The 12279-nt window shown below is 38.3% G+C and overlaps 1 protein-coding gene across 1 annotated transcript in view; it reads left to right on the top strand.

Annotated features, from left to right (window-relative positions):
* babam2 (BRISC and BRCA1 A complex member 2) overlaps positions 1-12279 on the top strand; it is a 96564-nt gene that overhangs the window by 7823 nt on the left and 76462 nt on the right. The window contains exon 4 of the mRNA XM_046855042.1: positions 1468-1562. Within this exon, the coding sequence (XP_046710998.1) occupies positions 1468-1562 (95 nt within the window). The remainder of the gene's footprint in view (positions 1-1467; positions 1563-12279) is intronic.

The following is a 12279-nucleotide window of genomic DNA, read 5'->3' as shown; positions in this document are numbered from 1 at the left end:
CCAGCTACTCAGTTGTAAAATGATATAATTGGAAGGGCGTATGCCGAATGGCGTAAATTACTGTTATATAGACGTACCCTGATGTAGGAAATTCACGGTTCGGTTTTTAAGTCACGGTTCAGTTAAAATTCAGTACGTTAGGGAAAAAAATGCAAAGCATAATATTGTGTGTCGTTTTTTAATTAATGCAGTTTATCGTTAACATTTGCGAACAATTTTAAATAAAAATCCTGCTTGGTTAAATAATATATAAATAATATTTTATTATATATAAAAAAAAAAAAATATATATATATATATATATATATATATATATATATATATATATATATATATATAATAGAATAAATCAAATTAATGCTATAGACGTTTTTTATTATATTGTTTGAATTAAACAGTCGATTAAATTGGCACAAATGAGAGGATTTAATACAATCAAATAAACGTAAAAATAAAAATTATATGGTTTATATTCATTAGACCCTATTTAGGTATAAGTGTGTGTGTGTGTGTGTGTGTGTGTGTGTGTGTGTGTGTGTGTGTGTGTGTGTTTTACATAATTTTTTTTTATATAATATTAGATTTTCTAAAGATATGTTTTACTTAGGTGTTCCACTTGTTTCAACATACTTAAACAAATGTTTTCATTCGTTCCATTCTTCATTTATTCACTTTCTTGATATGCGGAATTGTCGGGCCTTTTGAGAGAAGTCTTTGAAGCTGTACATAAAACCCTAAAGTATCCATATCGCTAGACTGTTGTATAAAACAAATTCGCAGCGATTTCGCACAAAATGTCACACTACAAATTGTATTTCTGGGGCGGAGTAAGAAACCACAGTGACACTGCGCTAACTCTAGACTCTAAAACACTTTTTTTTTTTTTTTATACCCCTGGCATTGTTATGTAAGTTTTCAAGTTTAATAATAATAATAAAGGAAATGCGCTCACAGTGTGAGGTGGAGACAAAACAAACATGCAGTCTTCATTGCATGGCGTATGTCATGTACGCACATTTGCTGACGTCATACGTTTCTCGGCCCTATTCGCACCACCAAGCAATAATCACCATCGCGCTATTTAAACTAGGTGTAACGGTAAACTGTGAGCGCGGAACGGTAAAAGCGTGGCATGACATGTGCAAGTGTAAAAGGAAGGTGCGAAGCCACGGTGCCACCTATATCCAGGTGTCGTTTGTGGTCTATAATTACCCTCCCACGTTTGCACTTCGCCTGATTTAAGTAAGGAATATAGGGTTATAGGGAAACAATCAACAACAGACCGATGTGAAATGGAAGTTACACCTCGATATAGGATGCAGGAATTTTATTTTTTCAAACTGTTGATTATGAGAATGAAACTTACACTCTCTCTTACACTATAGCAGAAACAAAAGATAGTTCTATTAAATTCTTCATTTTGATGAACATCAGTTTGATATTTTTTTTCTGCGGTTCTTTCTCCAGGGGACATCATCTTTAACGCCCGAGACCCCGAGCTGCCTCCCGACTTTATTTTCGGAGAGGATGCCGAGTTCTTGCCGGAGCCTTCCGAGTTACCGGTATGTCCGTCTCGATTGAGAGTATTAGACGTGAACCTGTTCCACTATGACGATGCGCCTGTGCACAAAGCCAGTCCAGTGAATATACATGGGTTGAAGTAAAAGAACTTGAATGGGCTGCTACAAAGCTCTGACCTCAACCCTATTGAACACCTTTGGGATGAATTGAAAAGCTAATTGCACCCCAGGCCTTCTCACCCTACATCAGTACCTGCCCTTACTTGCACCCTTGTAGCTGAATTAGTACAAATCTCCACCAAAATCTAGTGGAACATCTTCCCAGAAGAGTGGAGGTTGTAATAACATTAAATTGAGATGAACCTTATGGTCATATGTCCAAAAAACCTTTGTCCATATTGTATAGAATATATTGATGATTTTTTTTTTTTTAACACATCTCACTCATTTTATTTAATTGAATATTGAATATATGGTTGATTTTATGGCACCCAATTAAACACTAGTAAATCCAGACTCAAATCAGATCTTGTTTGGGTTTCTTGGCGATTCCCTTAAACAAGTCAAAACACACCATAATCAGGTGTCGAAAAATGTCAGCATCAGATAACCAACTACTTAATTAAGCATGAACATCTTTATCCAGAATTTTGTGCTTCAGTCATGAATAATTTGGTCCACAAAGCATACAGTACATGGGCACATGTTTTAGGAGGCCTGACTTTTCCAGCCATATGTGACTGTTACCATCAAGTAGGAAGGCACACATTATTGTATAAGATGTCTATGTATGTGGTAGCAAAATGTTTCCTGTTCCAAACAATTAAAATTTAAATTCACTCTGAACATCATCTTCTTCATCATCATCTTCTTTCGGCTGCTCCTATTAGGGGTCACCACAGTGGATCACCAGTCTCCAAACCCCCCTGTCCTCTACATCTGCCTCTTTCAAACCCACTACCTGCATGTCTTCCCTCACCACATCCATAAACCTCCTCCTTGGCCTTCTTCTTTTTCTTCTTCCTGGTGGCTCCATCCTCAGCATTCTTCTACTGATATACCCCATGTCCCTCCTCTGCACATGTCCAAACCATCTCAATCTCTTCCCTCACCTTGTCTCCAGAACGTCCTACATGCACTGTCCCTCTAATAAACTCATTTCTAAACTCTGAACATCTTGCAAACTGATATTTATAAGTACCCTATATGGATTATGCACTTTTTGAACATCCCATTCTCATTTAGTCTCCATTTACTGTTCTAACAACCTCCGCTCTCCTGGGAAGACCTCTAGATTTCTTCTAGATTTCGGATCGTCTTTGTTGAGATTTTTGTTCTTCAGCCACAAGTGTGTTGGCTACTCAGGAGGTGTGAGGAGGCCTGGGGTGTAGTCAGTGTTCCAATTCATCCCAGAAGTGTTCAGTGGGGTTGTTCTATAGCAGAGCTCCATGGCAGATCTTCCACTCCAGCGATGTAAAGCTCATCTTAAAGGAGCTCACATTCTTCTAATTTAAGCGAATGGAAAACTGAAGATTTTCACGCATCCAAGGACATCTTATACAATTGTGTGCCTCCAGCTTTGTGGTAACAATTTAGGAAAACTGGAAAGCTGGAAAAAAGGCAGGTGTCCCAATACTTTTGTCCATATATAGTGTTTTAAGGAGCATCCGAGGCTGAAGTTCAGAGAGTCCATTTCAGATTTAAGTTGATAAAATCCGTGTTGTTTTTGCTATAAGCGTAACATTTACAGAAGCAGTACAGGATTTAAGGTCACTGAACAGTAGAGCCGGTGTAGCTGATTGCCTTTGAAGCAGCAAAGCAACAGATACCTTTTGCTGTTTCGACTTGCTTTAAAGTGGCTTGTGAAATCCGATGGCGTGCACTGATAATGTGTAGCAGAGGTTTTTCTCTTTTCTTCTTGTGTGCCTTTGTGTGTGTTGCAGAATTATGTAACTACATCTGACCTCTGCTTCTGGAAGGAACTCCAGGCCTCCACAGAGATCACTGCAGTCACTAGTTTTTCGAGCTGTTTCTTGCTCAGATGATTGCACATGCACCAAAAAAGACCTGTTTTGCAGTCGCGTGTAAAAAAAAGCAGGGTTTCGCGAACAGAAAAGATCATGGGTAGACTGACAGAACATCTGACAGCCAGACCATCAGAGGACTGAGATGCATAGTCTGTCGGGAGGTTTTACAGACATGCTAAGTTTCTTTTTTTTTTTTTTTAAGCTAAAAACAGAACAAAAAAATAGATCTCTGAAAATGGAAAACAACGACACACCTTTTCCACTGTGGACACTTTCGCGTTTCGGTGGGAATTAACGGGTGTCATGCTCTAAATTTAGCACATCTGGACCGCACTCAGACGCGGTCGTGCCGAGACGAACGATGAGCTCTCGTGGGAAAGTTCTATACCTGTCGAACGATTGTGTTCGGAAGCAGATATGTTCAGTGAAACATCTATGGATTATGTGGCACTCAGATTTAAGAGCTGCTCTCTTACATAGACAGGAGAAATGAGTGCAAACATCCTATGGACTAGTTATGTAATTTTTTTAAAGAAATAAAAAAAAAAGAATTCCCAGCTTGCGTAAGAGTTTTGGAGGCAATGAGTGTTCCTCACGCTCTCCTAACTCCAGCTGGAAACAAGAAGAGGAAGCACATCCAGAGCTGTGTTTACCTGTTCTAGTCAATCCGGTACACACAATTGAATTCATGGCATTTGGCAGACTCCCTTATCCAGAGCATTTAACGATTATTGGGGTTTTTATTGGGACACATTGCTCAAGGGATCTGATCTCACAACCTGCTGATCCAAGTTCACCTTTTCAACTGAATCAATGTGTTTCCACTATCCACTGTTCAGCATTTCACGTCAGTGACGTCTCTACGTAGCGCCGTCCTTTCTCCTTCTCGTTAGTCATCGACCTATCCAGATGTTTTTGCTGGATTCGCCGTAAATATTTAGCATAACACATTTCAACCATAAGGCAACATGATCATAAGAAGGTCTTGTTGGTTTATCTAGACGTAAAATGCAGGTGGGGGGGTGTATGTTGTATCCGGAAAACTCGTTTTAATCCAGATCGAATGTCCCAGTGAATGTCAGGCTCTTTTGCAAAGCCCTAAGACTTGTTTTTCACCTGGCAAGTCAACATCAGGCTTTTTTTTTTTCTTTCTTTTTTTTTTTCTTTCAAGAACCCTTTGTGAAATTCCTGACGTCTCGATAAAATGTTTGTCCCGCTTACAGTCTGACCTGGATATTATTAGCTGCTACGCTCCATGTTGTTTCCTTGGCTCGAGATGTGGAAAAAAACGAAATATCCCACACTCAACAGAGCTGACACCCTCATGTTTACTGGTGAAAACATCTGGAATTAATAAGGCCTGTTTCCAGTGATCTGTTTCTGAAGGACGGGAACTTATCCCGAGGAATATATTGTAAATGTGAGGCAAATGTTCCAATGGGAGCTCGTTCAGTCGGGTCAAGACCTACGCAATAACATTTCGGTGATTTATATTACTTGCATTTTGTTCATAGTAACAGTCATTTACAATAAACCGTAGTTGTGTCAGTTACAGTGAATCCAGACATTAATGTAATTCCAGTAGACTATCTTCAAAGCAAATGCCATTGAATTCCCCCCCCCTTTTTGATTAGTGGATTTTGGCAAGTTGCTGCAGAGAACGAAAACATTTTCCCACCATTGTCATTTGGGCGGAGCTTTGTGGTGGTTTTTTTTTTTCTTATTGGCTCAGTGGCGAACAAATCGCTAGTCCAGGCATGTGAGGCAAACCGATTTATTCTAGTCTTGTCTGTGTATATTCACAGTTCACCATCATCAAAGTAGGTCGAATAAAACCAGCTTCTTCAATTGTCTTTCGCACAACAAAAGCAGTCATTTGATATACAGTAATACCTCAGTACTCGGTAAGTATTTGGTCGCATTTTGAACACTGATTCAGAAATGCACAGAAAGCAAAAAGAGCAGGTGATGGCACTGAGAAGATGAGGGTTAAGAGCATTTCTCTAGGGCCTAGCTTGGTGGGATTTGAACTCACGACATTCCGATCAGAAGTTTCCGATCAGAAGTTTCAGATCGGAAATTTCAGCCACACACAGTACAGTACACAGTGATCCAAAACAATGTTCCTCCAGGACCCAAGTGCCACGTCAAACCACACTAATCAACACAAGAATACTCAGACACTACAGGGCACATGTGTAAAAAACATTTAGTGTAAACAACACAATGACAGAATTAACACGGTATGACCAGTACAGTAAATGTGTGTTAGTAAATCTGTATAATAATAAACATGTAAACATTTCATTTGAGTGTGTCTGTGTGTCTGTGTGTCTGTCTGTGTGTCTGTCTGTGTGTCTGTGTGTGTGTGTGTGTGTGTGTGTGTGTGTGTGTGTGTGTGTGTGTGCCAGTCGAGTCCCTTTGTATTGAGTCGAATGGCTTGTTTTAGTAACAAAACCTTGAAATTGTAGCTTTTGCTTTGACTTATGTTTTAATTGGTTAATCATAGTTTTTAAGTTCGGTTTCAAGACGGTTGTACCTTTTTGGGTTTTTTTTTTATTTATTTATTTATTTTTTTTAAACTTCTCCTGCTGCTGCACCACATGGAGGCGTAACACAGTCTGAGTAAACAGCCTTCTGCCAGCTTTTACATACTTGGGATCACAAGATGCCTATGATTGGCTAGTGATTGACAAGAGGTAGAAAATAGTCGAACATCCCTCCTTCCAGAAAGCACAGAATTATGGCTTGTCTTGGCTACTGATGACTGTGGCTTTGTTTTTTTTTTCCAGGACTTGAATAATTTTTTTTATTTATTTTTGCCTTACTCAGAATTCTTTTCTTTATTTTTGTGGCTATAATCTTCAAGTGAAAACCTCCCGTCCCTATTCTATCGTCTTCCTAATGAAAAACCAGGCATGGAGCAGAATCGGCGCTCATTGTCAGGACCTAACCGCATGTCCTGTGGTCAAGTCCCCATCGATACATCATCCTCTGTTTTCAGCACACGCAGTCATGCGTAATGCCCTGCACTGACCACAGGTCTTAACTCGCCACACACAGCACAACAGTGCCGCTTTGTTTTATTGACAGCTCACTGATAAGCAAGCAGCGAAGGAAAAAAAGGCATGCTTATGAATCCATTGTATTCGCAAGAGCTTTTTAGGCTTCATCTGTACAGTGAATTACGTTAAACCCCTTTTCATCATGGAAGAATTTGTATTATAGTAAGGCACATGACTTTGTAACTAGTGTTTGGTTTAGTCACTTTCAGAATCCAATTTCGCTTCATGTCATGTGAAAGTTTGCAGGTCGTATCGGTGGGTTTTTTTCTTTCTTTTCTACAACAACAAGGGCATTCACGAAAAGGACAAGCGAATGTTTGCACACTTTCTCACCTCATATTTCAAATGTGCTGAGTCACTTAAGCAATTTTAACGTTCAGTGTTTGCTTAGTTAGTTTTTCACTCAAGACTCAAGAGGCTATTGATAGTTCAATATTTGGAATGGCAGCCTTGGTTGCATACAGCAGAAAGCTGGAAAATTGGTATAATGTTCGTGTATAAGGTCCGTGTTCATTAGAATTGTTGTTTTGAAAATGTCAAGTTTATTTCTATAGCGCTTTTTACAACAGACATTGTCTCAAATCAGCTTCACAGAATTTAACAGTTAAGGTGAATGATGTGTATTTATCCCTGATGAGCAGCCATGGTGACTGTGGCAAGGAAAAACTCCCTTAGATGTTATGAGGAAGAAACCTTAAGAGGAACCAGACTCAAAAGGGGAACCCATCCTCATTTGAGTGATATCAAGAGTATGATTATGGTCTTTAAAACAATACAGAACACTGAAGAGTGAGAACTATCATGAGCAGTGAAATGTAAGATTTTGAGTAATGTCCTTTCTACAGTCTTATACAGTCAGTTGAGGTTATGGAACCAGGAGCTGCTGAGCAACTCATAAAACAGTTTAACATTTGAGATCAAAATGTAAAACAGATGAAGAAATAACAGTTTGAAAAAGAAATTGTCTTATTGTGTAAAATTGTACAATTGTGTGTATATATATATATATATAACTTTTTTTTTTTTTTTTTTTTAAATTTTATTATATACAGTTGTGTTCAAAATTATTCAACCCCAATGCTGTAAATGGTTTTAGGGAATTTAGTGTACATTTGTAATTGTATTCAGAATGAAATCCTACAAGGACTTCTTAAAGAACCATATGCAACTAAAATGACATCAATTAGTTTTGTAATACAGTAGTAAATGTTTCTTTTGTGAATTCTTCATTGACATAATTATTCAACCCCTTAAAGACTACCACTCTGAAGAACAGAGGTTCAATGAAGTGTTTTCAATCAGGTATTGAAAACACCTGTGGATATCAGGGAGCAGCAATAAAGCCTAATAAGCACCAATTAGGCAGCTTTAAAATGACTGTGATACTCAGCTCCTTCTAGACATTTACTGGTGTGGTTACAAACATGGTGAGGTCAAGAGAATGGTCCAGGAAGACAAGAGAACAGGTGATTACTCTTCACAGGAAGGGCAATGGCTATAAGAAGATTGCAAAGATGTTAAACATACCAAGAGACACCATAGGAAGCATCATTCGCAAATTCAAGGCAAAGGGCACTGTTGAAACGCTACCTGGTCGTGGCAGAAAGAAGATGCTGACTTCGACTGCTGTGCGCTACCTGAAGCGTAGAGTGGAGAAAAGTCCCCGTGTGACTGCTGAGGAACTGAGAAAAGATTTGTCAGATGTGGGTACTGAAGTTTCTGCTCAGACAATACGGCGCACCCTGCGTAATGAAGGCCTCCATGCCAGAACTCCCAGGCGCACCCCCTTGCTGTCCCCAAAGAATAAGAAGAGTCGACTGCAGTATGCCAAAAGTCATGTGGACAAACCACAGAAGTTTTGGGATAGTGTTCTGTGGACTGATGAAACAAAATTAGAACTGTTTGGGCCCATGGATCAACGCTATGTTTGGAGGAGGAAGAACAAGGCCTATGAAGAAAAGAACACCTTGCCTACTGTGAAGCATGGCAGGGGGTCAATCATGCTTTGGGGCTGTTTTGTTTTGTTTTGAAGTGGCCATCGCAGTCACCAGACTTAAATCCGATTGAGAACCTCTGGTGGGACTTAAAGAAAGCAGTTGCAGTGCGCAAGCCTAAGAATGTGACTGAACTGGAGGCTTTTGCCCATGATGAATGGGCGAAGATACCCGTAGATCGCTGCAAGACACTTGTGTCAAGCTATGCTTCACGTTTAAAAGCTGTTATAACTGTAAAAGGATGTTGTACTAAGTACTAAGATTGAATGTCACTTGGGGGTTGAATAAAACTGATAATGATGTGAGCTCAGAAAAGACATTTGTGGTTATTTCATTATAAATGTTATGTTATATTTGTCTGACCTACACGTGCCTCTTTGATTTAATTGTAAGCAGGATGACTGAATGATCATAATCAATGTCAAACCGACCAAAACAATCAATTTCAGTGGGGGTTGAATAATTTTGAACACAACTGTAGATATATATATATATATATATATATATATATATATATAATTACACACACAATTGTAAAATTTTACACAATTTTACAACAACTTATTACACAATAAGACAATTTCTTTTTTGTGTGTGTGCACTAAAATAAGTAAAGGTAAAAAAAAAAAAGAATTTGAACTGTAATAAATAGACATTCGGTGCCACCCAGATGAGGACGGGTTCTTTTGTGTTTGTTCCTCTCAAGGTTTCTTCCTCACGCCTTCTCAGGTAGTTTTTCCTCGTCACAGTCACCACTGGTTCATTCATTAAAGTTATAAGGAGCAATTATTTTTCCTTATTCTCTTTAACATTATTTTATACAACTTTTTATCTGCTTTATCTCTGTAAAGAATATGAATATTGAAATATATATTTACTATTCTAAATATAGCATGTTTACAGACAAAATTTTGTTTTTACTTTTTAAGTGCAGTAAAAGACACATTTTGAAAGAATAAAAAAAATAAAATGATAACAAATTTTAGTGCACACACACAAAAAAGAAATTGTCTTATTGTGTAATAAGTTGTTGTAAATTGTGTAAAATTGTACAATTGTACAAATATTGATATTTGTTATCATTTTATTTTTTTTATTCTTTCAAAATGTCTTTTACTGCACTTAAAAAGTAAAAAACCAAAATTTTTGTCTGTAAACATGCTATATTTAGAATAGTCCCCTCATAGTGACTGATTAAAAGCTGCCTATTATGTTTTATTTTTCCCTTTAAGGACGCCATTATTCATTATTCATATTTTTTGAATAAAGCTGTTCATTATATAGAGCTAAAGTACATTCATTTCTACCTGCGGCAGCATTACATCCCCTTCCCTCCCCCATTTGTAAAAATCCTGCTCTGAGTATAAAGAGTGGGTGTAACTTTTTGATTGTGTAGCATCGTGCACAATTATAACAAAAGCGCATCATCAAGTGCCAATTCGCAGGCACGGTTTAATTCCCAGCGATGACGCGAGTAATGCGGCAAACGTTTGTTTATTAATGTATTTTACATACAGTCATGTCCCTGAGTAGAATTTTCCTCTGTATGCCAGCAAAATGGACTTTACATGAAGCAGTCAGGGTGTGACTGAAATGCAGACTTTTAGATTTCATTTAAGGGTTTTTTTGTTTTTTTTGTTTTTTAACCTAAATTTTTCATTAACATATTTTATCAGACTATTGCATCCTTTTTTTTGCAAGCTTAAAAAAAACTGGCCACTCACCTGATATGCTGTTTATTAGGATTAAAAAAATAAAACAAAGCTATCAGAGAGTAGACGCTTTAAGCGTGGCCAAATCAACAATTCGGTAAATTTTTAAAAAATGTCTATGGAAGACTAAAACAATGTGGATGACCACAGAATTATTTTATTTTTGGTGACGAAAAACCAAAAAAAGTCCGCAATCAAAAAAGGGTTAAAACTCAAGACCAAAGAAAAGCCTGTTTAGCCTGCTAATAAACATCTTTAAAAAATTATTTATTTATTTTTTTGGGATTTTCTTTAGATTCTTTAAATCAGAATTTCAGAAAGAGATAAGTGTGGAGAAGGAAAGGAAGGGCTTATGTTCCAAAGCATAGCACATTATCTGTTAAACATGATCATGTTTATAGGTTCTAGACTTCAGGCAGTCATTGACTGAATAGAATCCTGAATATCCATTCAAATATTAAATATCAGTATTCAGTATTCTGTTGAAGGCTACATTTCAAACACATCTTAATTGCTTTATTCCAGATTAAAAAATTCTGAAAGTTGTCACTGCCTAAGTGCATACGCTCCTGACTGTAGGATCTTGTTTCAACTTCTCAGGTTACCTGTAAAAACTGTAAAAAGGAAGAATACAATTATATTTTTGCCATTAAGCAAAATAATTGCTTAATTATTTTTTTTCCTACTTAGCATTTTTATTTTCAGGTTTCGGCTGTGTTTGTAGCCGAGGTGGTTTTTACTTTCTTCTTTTTTGAGAAATAAAGAGAGAGAATATTTGTAGAGCGTGAGCTTTTGCTTTAAATGAACACTCCAGGGGAATGCCTTCCATCTCGCCCATTCTCTCCAATGAGTCATTTTACTTTAATTATCCACGGCTGTAATGCAGCGACACCGCTGCGATGGCGCAACGCAAGAACTTCATTCGGATTTTAATTGGCGGTTTTCGAGCTACCAAACAAAGAGCAGCTTATTGTGGGAAGTTAGCCGAGGCATTGGTTACGGCTGCGTGTGGAATATGTGACTTTATAGCCACGGCAACATGAGAGGAGAGATGAAAGCATCGTGGCCGAGCATCTTGCCCCTGGCTTTTTAGCAAACTGGATTTGTAGTCTAGACACCACGCGTATCTAATAGTGTTTGATTTCTTGGTTAGGTTTTTAAAATAATGATCCTTGAGCCGTCTTTCTTGAGCGTGTGCCAAAGTTTCAACTTGAAGCACTGGACGGATTTTTTGTTGTTGTATTTTTTCCCCACCTAAGTAAAATTGCAATGCTTTTCGAATACATTTTGAAGCTTTTTAATAGTGTGGACAAAAAGCCAAAACAATGTTAGTGACCCAGTCAGGCATACAATGGAAGGATATTATATCACCTCCACAGATCTTAAGCCAGTAGTGTTTGGCATTCAACCCCCCTTTCTCTCCTAGTGTTCATGATTTCCCATCTGTCTCCACTGTGGGGTCTCTTATTAGTGTACGGGAATGGGATAAGCGCTCCAGGGCAGTCTGTGCTTGCTTTTTATTATTATTCCTTTTTTTTTTTTTTTATGCGTCTCTTGGCTATGGACGGAGGCCCGGCAATGTCGAGCCAGAGGAGCTTGTTCTGTGGCATTGTCCACCCATCCATCACTTGGCCTTCATCCTGACCGGGGAAGCTGCCCAGAACAAACCCACAGAGAATCTTCTCGCAAGTTTCCAGTAGAAAACAACGTCAAAGCTTGTACAAGCCTGTGTTAAACCCTCGTGCTGTAGACAGATTTAACAGTGCTGCTCTGGCAAGTAATGTGTGTGTCTTGGTGCTTCTGATGCACAATTGATCAGGATTGAACCGGATGGCAAAGCATTACGAAGGGAATTCGACATTTCCGAGCAGCGCACCGACACGTTTGGGTTTTCAACGTATGTATTCCATGCCACAAGCGAGCTCTGTGGGATTTTCCCACTTTATTCTCCAGAGCCGCCC

This window comes from Silurus meridionalis, chromosome 8 (genome assembly GCF_014805685.1).
Source record: "Silurus meridionalis isolate SWU-2019-XX chromosome 8, ASM1480568v1, whole genome shotgun sequence".
In the NCBI taxonomy this organism is placed as follows: Eukaryota; Metazoa; Chordata; class Actinopteri; order Siluriformes; family Siluridae; genus Silurus; species Silurus meridionalis.
This window is presented reverse-complemented; position numbering and strand designations above follow the sequence as displayed.